Source organism: Oryzias latipes, chromosome 20 (genome assembly GCF_053564925.1).
Source record: "Oryzias latipes strain Hd-rR chromosome 20, Olatipes_Hd-rR_3.1".
NCBI lineage: Eukaryota > Metazoa > Chordata > Actinopteri > Beloniformes > Adrianichthyidae > Oryzias > Oryzias latipes.
In genome coordinates this window covers 3,976,331-3,995,708 of record NC_136256.1, presented here as the reverse complement: position 1 = coordinate 3,995,708, position 19,378 = coordinate 3,976,331, and the positions used below count along the sequence as shown (strand labels likewise).

Sequence of the window (19,378 nt, the reverse complement as noted above, 5' to 3'; positions counted from 1 at the left end):
CAGAGCACTGTCTAGTGGGTCTAAATGACCCAACTCCCAATGGTAAAGTGCCTAGGATAGCACAAGGGTTGAATAAACATCGAGCTTTAAGGTTTTCATTGACATGAAAAATGCCCCTCATGAGGTACAAAAGTAAAATAAAAACGACAGAACCACGTTAATTACAAATGCATTTGAGTTTATAGTTTGACAGGTAAAATCGACAATTTCTTTGTTTCTCCTATGTAAACGAATGTTAAAAGTGCATTTTTTGAAGTACTAATTTCTTTCCTACGTGGATTTTTAATACTACTGAAGCCTCTGACATTTTTTTGTAGTTTTTTGCAGTCAGGGTTGTCTTTCCAGTTGCAGTTTCATTCGTCACTATTTCTTTTATTATTCATAAAGCATGGTCCTCTTGTTTTCCAGTGCGCGTGCGCTTCGTTCTTTTGACCCTTACGAGTACCCGTAGGAAAACACGACTGAATGAAGATGTCCTTAAAGAAGCTGGTAATTTTCTCCATAACGCTAACCTTGTGGATCGTCTTCTAAACGGCAGACTGATTTCCTTATAAACGGTTCTAGATGAAGAGGAATTGACTGAGGAGTTAGTGGTTAACTTTAACAATTGATGTCAATTTAGCATTCCGCTTGTAGCCGTTGCTAGCATCTCTGCTCGTGTCGAATTGGTTTAGGATTAAGATGTGTTATTCTTTATAGGGTATATTTACCCTACATTTATCGTCCTCTCAAAAAACTGACACCATCGAGTTTTAATTGATTCTGAAGATCTGCGTGTGATCTGTTTGTGTCCACTAGGTGTCGCTGTGTGCCGCTGCTGCTCCGGGACTGACGGCAGGAATGAGCGAGGCGAAGAAGAGGAGCTCCCAGCCGCTTCTGGACCTGAATGAGGTCTATTATTCACAAAAAAAAAAAAAAAATTAAAGACAAAATATAAATATGACTTCACAATCAAAACAGGAAAGAACAAAAGATTTCGATAAGTGCATCTCAATCACACAGAGAAGCTGATAAAGTCATTAATGTTTAAAATAAGAAAGTGGTAAATTAAGTTTTTCCATCTACATAAAAAAGCAGTTTTTTTGAAAGCAGTTTTTAACCAGTGACTCTGTCAGAAATGATCAATTATCACAATCCAAAAATACAGATAAAAAGATGAAAAGGGTATCAATCTGTCCTTTATAAAGTTCACAATTCAGATAAAAGGAAGAAAGTGCTTTTAAAATGTTCTAGATTGACAAAAGTATACACTAAGTAGTGTTCTTTTGTGTGTTCCAGTCGTTTTGTTTGACCCCCACCACAGGTGTAAAGTCTTCACAGCTGCTGTCTGAGCTGCAGTGTGGTTCTGGGAACGGATGCTCCAGTCAGGCTTTTCACGCTCCTAAATATTCCAGCCAATAGATCAACTATTACTATATTTTAGACTTAAAAATATTCAGAATCTATTAAATGTGACATTAGAATCACAGTTCATCTTTTTCTCTATGCTAAACTCGTCTTTTTGAAGGTTGTTAGAGCCTCACTGACGGGTTAATAAATAACTGAATGGAAACATGCGAGAACGTTTTTATTCCACTGTTTACGCATCGATTGTGATCCTGTTGCTACTAACGTCTGTGTCTGGATCCCCCTCAGAATGACCTCAAAGATTCCAATACGACAAGAAATAGGATTAATCAGTAAATATTCAAGACATTTTACACTAGAATGAAGGTTTCTCACACAGTAAAACAATTTTTAAAATGACACAAAATCCTTGGGACAAAGATAATCTGTGACAAAGACGTGTGAGATTACGAAAAAAAGACCAAAAGTGTTTTAGTGATAAAAAAAGCTTTTGTTATTAAAATGAGAAAAGGACCGACTCTTTCAGAGTGTTTGATCTGAAGTAACCTGGACAGGCCGTCTCTGTCTGCAGCACCTTGACCGCTGGTCTCTTTCAGTTGCCGTCTCTGTACACCGTCCCTGAATCCAAGCCTCTAGAGGCGGAGCGGGAGGCGGGGCCGCTGGAGCAGACTGTGGCGCTGCTGAGGAAGTGGGCGGAGCCATACACAAACCACTGTCAGGTGTGTTACCTAAGTTCATACTGAAGCACATCCAAACGGATCTCATCCTTCGATGAGGAGGTTTTCCTGGAATTGCAGATGTCTGCTTTAGTCCCCAAAGCTTTGCTTCATATCTTTGCGTTTCCACTGACACACGTTGATTGACTGTTGGAATTCTGTGCATCTTTTTCCAGCAAAGTGTGCAGACAGGAGTGGAAAAAGCTGAGGTGAGTCTGGGATTCAAGGAGACACGAGGATCCAGAATAAACCCTGAGGAGATCTGCTAACGGGTTTGAGTAGATTTGATCAGAATCCTATTATTCCAGAGGATTTTGAAATCATCCTGAGCTCAAAGTCACCCAGCTAAAGTTCAGCTCTCAGCTTTATTAGTATAGTTTAAAGTTCTGAAGACAGATGACCTGAAGCAGAGAGCTGGCTCCACCATAGAGGAGCCTCATCAATCCAGAACCAACCAGGAGTCCTGCAGACTGAAGATCTCAGTGTCAGAGAAATGGCAGCTTGTGTTGTTGCAGATAGACGTTGTGAGTGACACCGTCACCAGAAAATGTGGACCAGCCTGATCATTTGGAACGTTCCTCTCTTTGTCTCCTGCTCCGTGGAGTCCAGCAGGCCTACGGGACGGTGGAGCCTTACATCCACGCCGCCGTGAGGACGGCCACAGGTGAGGACAAAGACACGAGCGGTCAGCACAAAACAGCTTCAAGATCCAATGAAGATGAGGTTTTTAACACGTTCTAGTAGACTTTTTCTCAGGATGGAGGACATGAACAAAGAAAATTAGGGTTTAAAGCGTTTCCAAGGATTTCTTTATGTAATCCTTGTGAATCAGGAGCAGATGAAAAAATTCTGTTTGAAAAAGATGGTATATGTGATGTAGATAATATGCTGGGGGGCCACAAGCTCCCTGCTCTGCTCCGCAACAGGGGAGGGGAAAGGTGGGCGGGCTCACTCGGCCCCGCCCCCACAACTCAGAGGAATTTCTGCTGAACTCCTGCCGCTCTGCAGACACTATGTCCTAGAAAACGATACAGGCTTTTAGATTTTGGCTAAAAGCAGCATCATCATCATTCAATAATAGATCAGAGTGGGACTTTAAATCTCTCTGAAACGGCTTAAGTGTCCATAAAAAGAAAACAGGAAAACTCCACCAATCTGTGGAGTTGAAATGGAAAACTAGAACAGCATAGAAATGTTTGCAGGGTTTGAGTGAAAGTGTCTTCCCACAATCCTAAACTTCACCACAAGCTGTGTAAAACAGTAAAAAAAGGGTTTAAACCATGGAAGGAAGGAGAAATAAAAGCTTTGTTTCTGCTGTTTCTTTGAAAACACAGTTAAAAGAATTCTTTTTGTTATTGTTTTTTTTAGGAGAACATCATTATAACAGAAAACTAAAACCTTAAAGTCCCAGATTCCTGTACGCATATGCAACATTTATCTGTGGGTTTGACTTTTACATTTTTTTAGGGATTATGAGAAAAATCCTAAAGGATGTAATTTGTTAAAATACAGATTAGAATTTTCATGTAATTTGTGCATTTTCTTATTTGTCGTTCTTATTTATAATCATTTTAATTCTCACCTTTATTGTATCTTTTCTGATGGAAGTGTGTTTTCTTTGAATGGTCGTTCCCCCTTCAGCCGTCGCCACAGCCAATCAGATGGACCGTTTTCTTTTCTTGAAGACGTTTGGCTTCATCATCATTCTGAGACTATCTATGCCACATCTGATGTGATCCCTGACACTTTCATCTGACCTCCAGACACGTACCGGTTCCTGAGTGAGCCCCCCCCTGACCTGTACCCCGGCGTGGCGGTGGTGGGATTCTCCGGCTTCCTGGGACTTTACCTCGCCAAAGGTAACCGGATGTGGGTTTAAAAAAAAAAACCAGATTCTTAAAGATTCTTCGTCGATTCATCAGATAATCCAAATCTCTAAAAAATACCAGATTGGTGCCACAAAGTAGGATTTAGAAAAAGTCAGAGAGAAATCCTCCCACCCGAGCTTTTCAAAATAAGACGCGCCCCTTTCAGTTCAGAGCATGCTGGGAGTTTCTGCTTTGCCCCGGTCGGCTCTGTTCTAACCATGAACGTAGACGCCAATGATGCATTTACTGACCTGGAAATCTTTGGTTTTTTAGCACTTTCTAGTGTTCTTGACATTTGGGGTCAGTTGTCTTCTGTTTGCAGGCACCAACTGGTCTGTAACACATCTTCAGTTTGTTTGCTTCCTGTCCTCTCAGTGCCGTGGCTCCTCTCTTCCCTCTTCTTTTCTGTGGCCGATGCTCCAGTGAGTTTATGTTTTTCCGGTCGTCCTCGCTGAGTCTGGCTCTGCTGGAGGTTTCTCTCTAATCTCACATCTAGAGGGAATTGTCTTTTCCACCGTCGCCCTCAGATGAAAGCCTTCGATGACCTCTGCTGGTCACCAACGCTGACCCCTCTGTGGTTTGTGTGTAGCATCTTCAGACTGCTTCCATGTGAGCTGGAGCTTTAGAGATATTTTAAAGGGAATGAGAGCCGTTTTGAAAGGACTCTTCAGGTCTGCTGTGGAGAAGCGGCTTCATCTCCATCCTGTCAACCTGTTGGATGTTTTTGTTTTGTGTGATTCTTTGGGGATGTAGCTTTAAACGAAGTGGGGGTGGTTTTCATATTTCCACCTTCCTGTCCTGCTTTACTCTGAAGCGTGCAGCGATTCTCCCCGTGGCGGTCTTTACAGATAGCCGTTACACGCCCTCATCATGATGCTCCGCCGCCGTGCTGAGGTGTTGTTGGGAGTGACCACGGTCCACATCACCTCCTGTTTCTGCCCCTCTGGGCTTCCAGGCTCCCGGCTGAAGCGGCTGCTGTTCCCGGTCGGACTGATGGCTCTGAGCGCCTCCATGTTTCACCCCCAGCAGGCCGCCGCCTTGTTGAAGGTAGACAAAGGCCACGCCCACAACACTGCCTCTTTGCCTTCCCGCCATGTTTTCAGCTAATCAGGATAAACCATTGACTGTGTATGAGAACTGGACTGAGCCCCCCCAACAGGAAGTACAGAAATCCCAGAGACGTCTATAGAAAATGGTTCAGTCATCCTATTGGTCAGAAGAGCCATTCTGGATCTGATACCCCTTTTAACATCTTCTGGATAATCTCCATTTTTTTCATGATTTCTTTTCTTTGTTGCAAATTATTCGTTATAAACTGACCAGACGCCTCCATGAAAGTAGGCGGGGCCCTCTGGCCTCCACGTTGAACATTTGAACCGTTAGATTGACAGATTTTAGAATAATAAATATTTACTGACGTCTTCTGGCTCCAACTTGCAGCAAAAATGGCGACTGCCTTGACCTCATGTAGTTGGAGTGAAGTCATTTTCTATGGTGGCGTCACTCTCACTCACTCCAGTTTTCATTACAGTCCGTGGATCAACCAGACTTTGGCCTCTGCTGTTTTTCTTCTTTTTCATTCTTTCCTGTTTTAGCTTCACCCTGTTTCTTTTTCAGTTTTTCTTAGATTTCTTTGCTTTATCAGTCTCTCGTCATGAAGCCCTTCTGTTTTTAGTTGTAGAGAATTTTCCAAACTGACCTCAGAGTCTGTGATTTCATGAACCTGGATGGGAAAACCAGGACTCTGTGCTTGGCTTGAGCTTCAGGAAGCAGCTGCTCTCACCTCCATTGTGTTCTATTTTAATTTTAGACTAGAATCATTTATCGTTTGGCTCAAAAGCTTCTTCCTAGCAGCTAATAACTGAGAAAAATCACAGCTAGAGCTTCAGAACAGTTTCTGTTGGAGGATAAGCTTATCTGAGTTGGTTTGATCCGAGGTGGTTTTCCTTTGCTGTGAACGGAGTTCCTGATTTCCACTCGTCACCTGCTTTCATGGTTTCTCCACTGCGCCTCCTGCAGGACAGATTCCACTGTTCTAACCTGAACTTCTGTTTGGGTGAAGCTGGGGGTTTGATTTTTCAAAGGTTTCCATGGAAGCAGAGAAAGAATGTGTTGAGGTCATGCAGGTCAGCGAGTTAAAGGAAGAATCTGCCGGTGGCTGCAGCCTGAGACACAGCCTGCACTTACCCCTACTGGCCAGCAGAGGGCAGCAGAACAGGGAGCAGATTTTTAGGACTTTGGAATCCCTCGGAAAACATGGAGTTTAAAACCAATGTTTTTAAAATATTCCTTATTTCTACATGTTGAAAACAGATAACTGAATGGAGCTCGCCATATGCGCCTTCATCCATTTCATATATTTGTAATCAATTACATAAAGTAGAGTAAAAAGTATTCAGTCAGCCACCAACTGTGCAAGTTCTTAAAAAGATGAGAGGCCTGTAATTTTCATCATAGGTAAACCTCAACTATGAAAGACAAAATGAGAAAAAAAATCCAGAAAATCACGTCTGATTTTTAAAGAGTTTATTTGTGAATTATGGTGGAAAATAATTATGTGGTCATCTACAAGCAGGATTTCTGTCTCTCACAGACCTGTAACTTCTTCTGTAGAGGATCCTCTGTCCTCCACTGTTACCTGTATTAATGACACCTGTTGAGCTGGTTATCTATAGAAAGACACCTGTCCACAAGCTCAAACAGTCACACTCCAAACTCCTCTCTCTCATAGTTGATGTGATGATAATGACAGGCCTCTCTCATCTATTTTAGTGGGAGAACTTGCACACTTTGTGGCTGACTGAATACTTTTGTGCCCCTCTGTAGGTGTTGTTAGAATTTCAGCAGCCATTTTCCCCCTGAAAGGTTTGTTTCTCAGGAAGATAAACTTTCCTTTGGTGGTTCTCGAATGCAGAAACAAACAGACGTGATGTTCATGTTCCCCTCAGACGGGTCGGGACTCGGCGCTCACTTGGGCTGAACAGGGCCGCGTTACCGTGGAAACGCTGTGGAAGGATCCACCGTTCAGCAAGAAAAAGGTGAGTCCAGTTCTGCCAGAAGTTATGGTGGCCTCTGGTTTTCTTTGAACTCTGCTGGTTTTTGTTTCTCAGCTGAAGAGTTCGGAGAAGACAGAAAAAGAGAACGACAGGAGCGGCTGAAGGACCAACACCGGCGCCGGGACCACCGCACTGCTGCATTATGGGAGGAGAGGCCCTCACATTCACATCATTCCTGAAGTCTCAGCTCCTCCTTCTCCTCCTTTGCTTTTAGTTGAAGTTTCTTTCTGCAGAAATCCTCTGCATTGCTCCTCCTCTGTGTTCAGGAGCAAAGATGGAGGAGGAGCAGCAGAACCTCCAGCTTTGTGTCAGTGCACTGCAAAAACCAAATCTTCAAGTAAAAAGAGAAAATGTACCTTATAATCTGTCTTTCAAGAAAAATAATCTTATCAAGAAAGTTTTCCTAAAGCAAAATAATCTTTAAGAAAACATGTCCTAGAAATATTTTTCTTAAAATAGGAATTCTTGATAAGACCCCTCTTTGCAGATATTCTGCTTATTTCAAACAAGTTTTTAAATTTGAAACATGTATGACTTATTTTTGGGGCCTTGTTTTTGCAGTGGGAACACAACACAGAATCCTAAATTTAAAAAAAGACCAAATCTGTCTCTGCATTAAATATGTCGTAAACAGCCCGCTGTGAGCAGTTTATCCCGAAATATTTCCCTTTAAACCACAACTTGATGGTAAAGATCTGTTTCTGCTTTAAAAAAAGCAAAAATGTTTGACTCTAGAAGCTAAATATGCTGCAAGAGTCTTTATTTGAACCACTTGTTAGCTGCATAGTATTTTTACAGGAAAACTGTTATGTTTATTTTAACGATGTCAGAACCCGGCTGACAGAGGAGACCACACAGATTCCCCCTGAGGTCAGTGCATGACAGACGCAGAGAAGCTCTGGGGTTTCTGGGTCCTCCATGATCGCGGATCCGCTGTTCTGCTCGTCCCACAACGTCCTGAAAGGACGGAACAAAGGGCTCACAAAAAGAGGCCCGTCGGTGCTGCAGAAGTCTCATTTTCATTTTAAATCACTGCTACACTTTGTTCTTCATCAGAGGAATCGGGCAGCAGAGGACTTTGTGTTGAACCGACCTGACATGAGACTGCAGTGATGCTGCATGCTCACTTCCTGTCTGTTTCTTTAGAAACATTCAGATGAAAATATTTCTGAGAACCTGGAATTGTCATAAAAGTGCAGCAGGAGGTGGTTCAGCTCTGCAGTCAGCTTCTTCCTCTTTCCGCTCCTGCTGTGAGATGTGAGAACGGGAGGGTGTTTTACTCTGCCATGGACTGCTGGACGGTCCAGGATGAACCCGGCCTTCAGGTCCACCTCAGCTCCTCACACCCTCACCAGAAATGACGTGAATCCTCTACTTGTTTTTGTCAGAAACAGACCAGAAGTTTCTCAAATTGCTGACATTTCAAGTTTTAAAATCGCTGGTTCGTTACTTATTTGAACGGGTTCATTTGTCAGAAACGATTGTCGATTTAATCCCATTTTGTGTTGATTTATTACCACGGAATTCAAACGGTGCGACGCCTCGTCACACCTGCACGACGTGGAACCAGCTGCCAAAGAGGAAGAAATCCCCACCGTGACAGAGAGAGGCTTGGAGAAACATGCACTCCTGAGGATGAAGCAGACTTTACTCCTTCAAAACACACTTATCGGGTTTTCAAACAGTGAAAGTATTCAGGAATGAAATCAAACTCAAATGAAATCAGTGCATATGCTTCTGTCCTTTTCCTGATGGAGACCGGTTGATGCTGAAAAGTTCTCAAAAACCTTTGAGAATGAGAGAGATGCACATCAAGTAGAAGTGATCAGAGGAGGAAGACTCCTTCAGGTTCTCTGGATCTCCTTCCAGAAGCTCCTCATAAGCAGCCGCTGCATCCTGAGGAGGTCTCTGCAGGTCCTTGACCCCTCAGGTCAGCTTCAGGTTTCTAGTCCATCCTCTTCTCCTCCATGGTGTAACGTCCAGAATCTTCCATCCATTTCCTGTCATCTTTCATGAGTTCTTTACTTGAATGGATCCGGCTACTTTATTGTCGTTTCAGAATGAGTGTGTGAACATTTACAGGCTGTTGTGTAAGGCTGGAGCACCAAAGGAGTCATGGAGAGGTTTTTAACTCCAGTGAGCAGATTTAGTGAGCAGCTTGTTAATTTTATTTATTGTATTACTTTATTGTTTAATTCATTTTATTCTTTCTCTATTGTATCAAATTGTTTCTGACTTTATTTGATTTTATGGTTGCCAAATCCTCCTTTCTTCAAGCACCAGTTTAATGGCTAGTAGTTCGTTGTCCCTTATGTTGTAGTTTTTAAAGATGAGGTCAGTTTGCTGGAGTAGGAAGCACATAACTGTTATCAGAGACAGGAAATGATGAGAGCACAGAACCCACAGCAGAGTCTGATGCGTCCACTTCTACATCAAATGGATTTTCAGGGTCAGTTTGGGTCAGAATTGGTGCAGAAGAGAACTTGTTATGAGAGAACTGAATGTTTCAGAGACCTAAATGTATCCAAGAAAGCGGATTAAAGGAGAGTGGAGCTCACATTTTTCTGCTTTAAGAGTTCTCCAGCAAAAGCTGCAAAATAAATCAGACATGATGAACGTAGTCAGACTGATATCTGGGGAAAATCAAGATCAAGCTTTCCAAAAACAAAGCTGTAGAAAAAGCCATGAAGAACATTGTTCACCATGACTTAACAGACCGTGGGGGCGTCAGCTTGACAGAACTGCAGAACCAAGCATTTCAAATGTGGAAAGCCGTCTTCCACTCATTTTCTTCTCTGATCCTCAGGTGGACATGAGCATTGATCCAGCTTTATGGTTGCAATGCTCATCTTTTCATGTATAAAAGTCCAAATATTTGGCAGAACACCGTAGGGAATCGAACCCTAACCTGTTAGAGCAGGCATACCATTATCAGTGTCTTTATGTTTTTGGACCAAACATGAAAGGAACCTAGGATAGCCTTGTGCTTCAACCAACTTTCAGCTAACTGGACTGTCTCCACCCCGTCCACGTCCTCCCCTGAGTCCAGACTGAAATGGTGAAAATTCTAACTGAACCGTTTCAGAAAGCTGCATAGCTCCTAGTCTGAGTTTGTTCCTGCTGTGAAAAGGACCCACTCTCCCAACACCACTCCTTCCAGAACAGTCTAGATGCCATTCTAAGGCTGCTGAAGTCAAACCTCTGTGTGTGGCTGCCCAAAGCAGTTATGTCCATCAAAGTTACAAACAGAATCAGAGGTGAAGCCATGGAGCTCATTTGGTCTGACCCCAAAAGAAAACATGGTGGAAGTAACAGCCATTACAAACTAGTCCCTCCTCCAGTTCTGGCTCCAGGCTGAGGCCCAGGTCAATCTTGTTGGGAGGATGAATTTTATCCTTTAATAAAATGTTGTTTGTTTGAATCGCCCTTAGTCTGGCCCGTCCCCCAGGAGCAGTTTACCATGAAACAGCCCAACAGGGCAAATGCGTCTAACAACACCACTCCTGGGGTCATTCGGGCACGCAAACCCCTCCACCACGATAAGGTGGCGATTCAGGGAGGGGAATTCATCAGTCACTAGCCAATTACTAAGAATTACTGTGGGGAAACCGAAGTCCTCGGAGAAAACCCACAGGACTGCCAGGATTTGTTGGACGTATTTCCATATAAATTTGGTGACTGATAATTTATTTTATTGAATCAAATTGAATGTTTTTATTTTAATAATTTGTTTATTCTTGTTATAAAGGTCACTGAATATTTACTAATATATTTGTAAAAGTGGGGGGGACCGAAGTGCTCGGAGAAAACCCACGCAGACGTGGTCCTGTCAGCAAACGATGTTAACCAACAGACCAACGTGCTGCCCCTGTTTTTGAAGCTCATTTGGGGATTTTTCCACAGAGTGAGGAGAGACTTTTAGGGAGGAAGAGTTTCTTCTTGGGTTTGGAGGTACAGACCTGGCAGTCAGTGGCCGAATTGTTGAGGAACTTTGAAATGTTAAATCTGTAGGGGACCTTTTTTTAATGCTGGGGGTGGGGGGTGGGGGGTGGGGGTTGCACCAGGTTCTTTAAGATGGCGTTCCTTATGCTTGAGAGAAAATCTTCTAAGATTTATTTTTCCTTTTTAGCTGCTGCCTCCATTTGCCAACTCTTGTCAGGGTCCTGGCTCTGTTGGTCAATATTTTTTTAAATTCTTGAGGCAGCTGGAGCTTTTCTTTTTCCAGCTTTCTGCTGGCATGTTTTTTGGGATTGTGGGAGAAACCGAAAGACTCGGAGAAAACCCATACATTGCAGGCCTAAAGCTTAAATCTGTTTTCATCCAAACAAATGTGTCTTCAATTCAAAATGTATCAACCCTCAATAGAAAATTTGAATTTGGAGTAGCTCATCATCCAAGGTTCTTTGGTGCTTGTTGTCATTTATTTCAGCCAATTGAAAAAATCTTGCTCATTAAAAAGGTCTGTCAAGACAAGAAGTCATCCATTCATCTTGTTCTTGGAGGCATTTCTGGATGGCAGTGTGGATGTTGTTTAGAAAGATTTGATTTCCTTGTAATGTTAAAGTTATTCCATCAGGTCTATACATTTTGTCATCATCAGGTGACAAATCTTGATGCTCCACTACATCGAACCGGTCCGTATACCCCTTCATAATGTCGTTGACTAATGTCCAGCTTTTATCCTTCTGAAAAAGATGATCTAATTTCCCACTTTTCCTTGGAAGGATGAGGGACAAAACTATTCTCATTTGAGGGTACGTTTGTCTCAGAAGCCTCAGGTCTTTTAACATTTGATTTGCGATCTGTATTGGAGGCATTCGTCCCAATTCTTTTCCTGCAGCTTGGATAACTAAAATTTCAGGGGGACCATCTTCTTTGGAGATTGTGTGATGAAGGTTATCAACAACGTCCTTCCAGCCCACGTGTCTAATTCCAATCCACTTAACATTAGCATCAAGATCCAAGTTTTGTCCAAAAAGATGTTTAGCTGCAGGCTGTGCCCGTGAAATATAAGTTGACCCAACGATCCAGACATCAGGCGGTCTGGTGACTTTGGGTGTTTCCATTGGTGAGCTGTTTGTTGAAAAGCTGAGGTCAGGGGAGCTTGATGTGTCCTCTTCCCTCTTCTCAGGCTGGATTTCTGTCTCAAATGGTGGTAGACCAGCAAAAAGGCTTTTAAAATCTGGTGAGTGCTGCCTACCCTGGCTATCATTTTCACAGATGACTTTCTGCTTTTTGGTTGGGGACAAATGTGTGCTGACTCTGCTCTGTGAGAGCTCCTCTGAACTGACTTTTCTTTTCAGATTAGGCTTTGGGTTGTCAGACTGGATTGGCCCAGATGTAGAAGGGACACGAAGACATGACTGAGGCTGGTGAGTTTGGCCTCTTGACAATGTCTGGTGGAGAGTTTGCTCAATGGTTTCACGGATGGAGCTTACAAACACTTCAAATCCTTTTGAGGTGAAGTGTATTCCACCTGGTTTGAACAGATGACTTTCAACTAGTGTCAGTTTTGGATGCTCTATCACAGCACCATTGAATAATCCGGCGCTGGATTGAATACTTTTGTTGAGCGTCATCCTGTCGTCATTTATTTTTCTGGGATCAAATGCCCCCCATGCTAACCTTGGAGTTGTGCAGGAATAAGCTATTTTCATTTGGGGAAAAGCTTGATGGAGGTGTGTCAAGTCCTTGACCATTTTACTGACAAGATCTGACACATTTGTGTTTCCCAGGTCGTTGCTGCCAACGTGGAGAACCAAAAAGTCTGGGGAACTCCTTTGTTGGGACAACTGGCTATAAAAATGCTTAAGAACATCCCTCCAGCGCATGCTGACTTTTCCCATCCAATGGATTTTTGCATCGACGCCAAGGTTTTGTCCATAGCATCGATTAGCTGTATATTCTGCCCCAGTGATGTAGTGACCCGACCCAATGATCCAGACCGTGGGCACTTTTCTGTCCTCTGACAGCAGCTGTCTTTGGGTGCTGTCTAATGGGGACTTTACGTCTGATTGATCTTCTGGATTGTCCTGAATTTGATGCATTTTTCTCAAAATAGAATCAAAAGTGGAAATCCTGTGTTTTTAAAATGACAGTGTTTCTTCTCCGTAAAACGTGGTTTCACAAGTGAAGCTCTTCAGCATGAAAGACCAAGTGATGCACTTTTGGTTTTAGGTCCTATTTATGAAAGTACTTCAGATGATGTCATAAACATCATCATCATTTAATGATGATGTCATAAACATCATCTGATGTAATAGACATCATCTGACTTCTGGCATAGTTATGACATCGTTGATGACATCAGCAATAACATTTTTGTTGATGACATCAGCAATTTTTTCAAGGTCTCTTGTCAAAAGATATTTTATTATTGGACAAATAAATCCTTAACTCTAATATTTGTCATATTTTTGTGCCTAATTGTAGAAAATTTCCTGTCAATCTGTCAACTCAATTTCCCAGCATTCCTTTCAGCCATACAGCTGCAGTGCAGTGTCAATCATTCATTTAGACTCTGTGGTGTGGAACTCAGGAGTTCGCAGCTAATGATGTTTATACCATGTTCTTTGAGACTTGTGTGATTCACATCCAATAATTGTGTTGTTCTGGTTGAATGACTGTGGGATGTTTATACTAACACTTCCCACCAAGTAGTTCAGAAAGTGTGCACGTCCTCACAGCTGCTGTGGTAAAAGGAGCCCAAACTTTGATGTCCAGGTCTAAGAGCCTTACACCTTGGAGCATTAATCTAACCCTTTTCTACTTCAACAGACCATCAAAAAATTACCTACGGACTCTTTGCAATAGACTCAACCAAATTCATTTAGCTTGACCTTTGACCTTTGACCTCCTTAAAGTGGATCCACTGTGTGGCTTCATGAAAAGGGCTCCAAATAAAAGATAAAATAGTTTTTGTGAAGCAAAGTGTTTTCCAGAACAGTATCAGGGCACATTCAGGGGGTTTGGGCGGGGCCCAGCAGAGCACTGACGGCAGTGGTGAGGGTCATTCAACGCCACACACGCACTCCAGGAAAGGGGTCTGAAGACGCCGCCCCGGTTAAGGACAGCAGAGGAAACACTTTTTAACTTCAAGTTTCTGATGGTTTTTTATTGAGTCACAAAGTGCAAACAATCCTGTTCAACATGACTCAGCTGATCCAGAATAAAGATCCACTCCACCTTTAGGTTCCCTACACTCTGCATCAGTATTCAGATGCAGTCAATGGAATACTTTGATATAAAAAACATGTTAAATATTTCAATTCATTCAAATAATTCAGGTTAATCAGCCACAATAATGGCATTAACATGTTCACCCTAATTCAAACAAACATGATGAGAATGTAGGCTACAAAGTAGAAGGAACTCTGTAATGGTGAAAAGGTAACGCAGATATATGATTAGCGACAGCAGAAGACATAAATTTGCTTTTTTCATTATTACTAGATGAGAAACAGAGAGCTGCAGCCGTCATTTTCCTGTCAGCAGGAAAATGACGGCAGAGGGATGAAAGTCTGGAAAGACGTGTTGGAGAGACTTTGGGAGAAGGACATGGAGGGGGCGCAGAAGGGGTAGGAGAGCACCTGTGTGGTGTGAGCCCCACAGGTGTTAGGGAAGCCATCTTAATTCCTGATTTGATGAGGCTGTCAATGTGGCTGGGTAGGGCCATGGGTGAAAGTGGGGGGGGGATTGAGTCTTCACTGGGAGTAGATGTAGCAGGGGGCACCCACAGCTAGTCAGATGGTAGTATTTCTAGGTCCAAGCTCTCTGCTGGGGCCACAGATGGATCCAAGGCCTGTAATGACAGACCCAGGGACAGTAGAGCTAGCTTTGGGGCCAAATATGGCGTTTTTTGTTGTGGTCCTGAATTAATTTACCCCTTGGAATGCGTCTCGTTTTCCAGCAGAAATCCATTGTTTAAATCCAGACTTCACTTTTCTTAATTGTTTCGTTAATGTTTTAATATTCTGCTTATCTGTGATGAAAAGCCACAAGCTTCGCCCTGCTCTGCTCTGCCATTGCAGTGATACAGGAGGGGGCACAGTCTCTTAGTCACACCCCATGTTTCTCCACACCAGGCATTTACAGACGCAAATGGTTCTCATAACGGGTTTATTTGGTCTCTCCAAATCCACCGTGAAAACTCCATAGACAAACATAATAGAAACTTCTTTGACAACGAACATACATTATAAACAGACAGTTAAGACAAATAAATGAATCACCTCGTTGGCTGCATGCCGAGATGGGAGTTACTCTTATTGTCCTCTCATCCACATCTGGTGTTCTTTGCATACAAACGTGGTGCTCCTGCTTCCAGCGTCTCTCTTCTCTGTCCGTACAATCTGCGCTAAGCAAGTAAGCACTTCCGGTATTTTCAAAATAAAATTACCTTCAAAATAAACTTCTCATAACTTAACCAACAATAATCAAACAAAACACAACAGACTAACAAATGACCGTTACACTCCCACCAAATCACACTAATCTTAATGTGGGATTTTTCTCAGGTCCTTTAATTTGTCTTTAACAACACCTCACATGTATTATTAGTCTGCCTCAATCAAAGTTACAACCTTAAGAACTGGTCTTTCAGAAAATTGGACTTCCCACCTTTGTCAAGTGTGGTATCGCTAACTTGCAACTTAAGTTTATTTACTTTGCCATCTTACTCGTACCCTGACTCTGGCTAACCTCCATTCATTGTCTGGTGCTGAATTAACTTCCACAGTTTACTGTCCTTGTGATTTGTGATTGTTTCGTTTGACTTCAAAGTCTTGATATCTTTACAGAATGCTTCATTTTTAGCTAGTCTTATGATTGTGGTTTCTGCATTTCTTCTTACTTCCAGATTATTGCTAGTTGTTCTTTGCTTCCTTTATTTTAATTCTTTGTTAAATCGCTTCAATCTGGCATTTGCTCCTTCCAGTCTTGTCCAATCAGAACATTTCTGAAAATGATCTACGAATGATGGCGTTTTCTGTGTCGTCGTGTTACACACTTTTCTTGGCATCGTCCTTAATTTCTCCCACCATGGACTCTCTAACAGGTAAAGTACTTTGCCAGAGAAACATTGGACCTGTGAACCAATTAGAGTTCTTGAGTTGTTTCACCTTCAAACCTTGAGAAGCATCAGTTGGGTTGGTTGTTTCTTCTTCAGGGACCCTTTTTGCCTCTTTGCATGAACTTACGTCGGTCATAAAGTTCCCACAGTCTTCATAATGTTCCTTATCCTTCCTTAATCTTCTTTCAAGAGACTTAAGGCGATGTAAAGCACTTACTTTGTTGTTAGGTATGTTTGGTCTTTGAACTTTGACTGGTAAAGGCATTTCATAACGACCTGTTTCATTTTGTGTGATGTTGTCTTTTAATGTTGTCATGAAAGTGAGATCTTCTTGAGAAACAAAGTTCTCTTCCTCACCTTTTTCCTGAAAATCTAGCTCAAGGGCTCTGATGAGGTCAGATTGAGTTATTTCTTTCACTTTTGTTCTGTTGACGAAGTTCACTTTAGTTTTGAGGTTGACATAAGGTTTAACCATCGGTGTCACTTGCTGCACTATTATGCGATGACTTAAACCTATAGCATCACTAAAATCAACATGAGGGTTTCCATGGCCAACAATGCTCCACCCAAGGTCTGTGCGTTAAGCATAAGGCTCATTTTCTTTGCCAGACACAACTTCTCTTGGCAGTAAAGCTTGAGAACAGTTATAGCCAATGAGTAAACCGACTTTGCAGTTTTGCAGAGCTGGAATCTCATCTTGAAGATGTTCCAAGTGGGACCAGGCTTTAGCTGTTTCGTTTGTTGGTATGTGAGTCCTATTGGCTGGAATGAACTCACGTGTGAAGGCTGGGGGTAAAGAAACTTTCTTAGTGCTGGAAAAACCACGGCATTGTAAATGATTTACTCTTTGACAGTTTATCACTGTGTTGTTTGATGCCATTGTTGGGAGTTTGAGTTTGACTGCTTCCTTGCTTATGTCCAAAGTGTCTGCCACGTCCTTGAGAACAAAAGTTGTGTCACTCTGAGAATCTAGGAGTGCATATACGAGGACTTCTTTGGTTGGATGGGTTGACGATGAAAGCCATACAGGAACAACTGCTGCTGTTTGTGTTGTGGACCCATCATGCACCACTCTGTTTGAAATTGCAGATGGAATTATTTCGGGGTGAGGATTAGGTGAACACTCTCTTTTGTTCACTTGCATTGTATGAGAGGCGGTTCTAGACGGTTGATTGATTTGTGAAGACCTTTGCTTTTCTTTGTCTCTCTCTTCATGCAGGCAAGTAGGATGTCGTCTTTTGCACATGTCACAGGTGCTCCTACTACTGCAGCCCTTCGAATGATGACCAAATTGTAGACATCCAAAGCATAATCTCTCAGACTGAACATATTTGACTCTATCCTTGAGATCTTTCTCCATGAAGTTTTGACATTTATGTAAAGTGTGTCCAGTCTTTTTGCAAAACATGCATGTAGCCAGCGGTCTTTCAGTGGATTTTGTGTTCAGTGATTTAGCTACAAAACTGGAATGCTTCTGTGTTTTTTGTTTTTCAACTTCACCTTGTTTTATTGAATGCAGGGAAGTGATGGGATTGCATGCAATTTTAGTTTCTCTTGTTAAAAACTTAACAAACTCACTGAATGATGGAAAACGATTACTCTCTTCCTCTATTTCAATGACTTTTCTGTTCCATCGTGTTGTCAACCAGTCTGGCAACTTTGACAAGATTTTTCTGCTTTCATTGCAGTCATTTAAGATTTCCAATGTCTTGATATGAGCCATAGCTGTTTCACAGCTATAAAGAAAATCAACAAACAAGTAAGCAAGTAAGCACTTCCGGTATTTTCAAAATACAATTACCTACAAAATAAACTTCTCATAACTTAACCAACAATAATCAAACAAAACACAACAGACTAACAAATGACCGTTACACCCCATCAAGTACTGAATTCAAGGTTTCTCTTTAACCCTTGTGCTATCTTAGATGACCCCCCCCCTTCCATTGACGTGTTGTCCCTACCACGACAAAGGTGGATAAAGGTGGAAAGATTTGATGTAATCCATGGACACCAGTGAAGATCACAAATCATTGAAGAAAAAAGGTTCAGACCGTGTCTAGTGCAGGGGTGGGGAACAAGTTTGACACAAAGAGCCGAAATTTTGTGAGAGTCAAAGAGCCACACCACGCACTGACTTGCCAGACATACACACACTGTTACATCCCACCCAAGGGAGGTAGAAAATAGGTAACATAAACAAAATAATATTAAAGCCGGTAGGGTTTAAAGGCTGCCAGTGCAGCTGTTTATTTAAGTGACAGTTGCAAAGGTGAAAAGAAGGAAACAAACTTAAATTCCCAGACAATATTGCAATAAATAACAAAACCAAAGTGGAACTTAAACTAAAGGGACATCACCAAGACACAAAACATAACCAAAAACAAAGATCACATGCAGAGGAAAACCAGACAGTTTCCACAGGCTTCTAATGCCAAGTCCAACAACAGGGGCCAGCTGACAAAACAGATTCCTCCCAGGAATTCAGCTGCCACTGGAACAAGGGTTGCTTGAGGCTTTTAATGCCTCCCGCCCAGCCTGGTGATTGGAGGAGGGGAGGAGGGGAGGAGATGGAATAATCTCCTGCAGGAGGTGAAGTCAAGTCAGGTGGTGTGGTGGAGGCTTCTGTGAAGGACACACACACACACACCACACAAACACGCAATTAAAGCTGTATTATTTTCCATAACACACTCCTCTCCCTACAACACAACAGCAAGTATTGTACTTGTGTTTATGTCAAGGAAAGTGTCCACCCTCAATACACACATAAATGCAGCTTAGCCAGAGTTAACACAGCAACTACCCTGGAGGTCAGATACCCTTCATTTCAGTTGTGTGTAGCATAAATTTAATTTTGACCTTCAGTAAAAATGTTTTACGTTTATAACTTTTCTTTTTCTCTTTTATTAAAAAAACTATTAATTAACTATTTGCATGAAAAATTGATAATTCATGGAATGTTAAAATATTCACCCCAGCATGCTCAGTCAGGTGTGTTTTCCAAACTACATCTTAGAATTTCTGACCTTGCTGCAGTGATGGATGATGATCTCAGTGGGATTTCTGCCATCTCTTGTTTCTTGTAATCCTCTGCAGATCAGGTTGAAATTCTGTTGTAGCCACTCTAAGCAGTTCCTTCATGTGAGTGTCAGTCAGAACGGATCGATGCCTTGATTTCACGTGTTTCAGGGTAGAAAACAGGGACTCGCAGACATATGTTGAGGAGAACATCGAAGGCAGCTTCAGAGCGGCTCTTTTCACACACGGGTATTTTTCCATTGGCACAGTTCTCCAAAACCCAACAGGACCTTCTTTCAA

General features: G+C 42.2%; 1 protein-coding gene and 1 long non-coding RNA gene across 2 annotated transcripts; both read left to right on the top strand.

Annotated features, from left to right (window-relative positions):
* Positions 1 to 353: 353 nt before the first annotated feature.
* LOC101174780 (MICOS complex subunit MIC26) lies at positions 354 to 7,623 on the top strand. The gene is made up of 9 exons (XM_004080802.5): positions 354 to 489; positions 799 to 891; positions 1,944 to 2,066; positions 2,240 to 2,272; positions 2,673 to 2,727; positions 3,827 to 3,922; positions 4,887 to 4,978; positions 6,880 to 6,969; positions 7,042 to 7,623. Exons 1-9 carry the CDS (start codon positions 466 to 468, stop codon positions 7,087 to 7,089), a joined length of 654 nt encoding a protein of 217 aa, XP_004080850.1. The 5' UTR covers positions 354 to 465; the 3' UTR covers positions 7,090 to 7,623.
* A 1,637-nt stretch (positions 7,624 to 9,260) lies between these two features.
* On the top strand, positions 9,261 to 13,389 carry LOC144988453 (uncharacterized). The gene is made up of 3 exons (XR_013652383.1): positions 9,261 to 12,172; positions 12,291 to 12,359; positions 12,723 to 13,389. It is a non-coding gene; the product is annotated as an uncharacterized LOC144988453 (long non-coding RNA).
* The last annotated feature ends 5,989 nt before the right edge of the window (positions 13,390 to 19,378 follow it).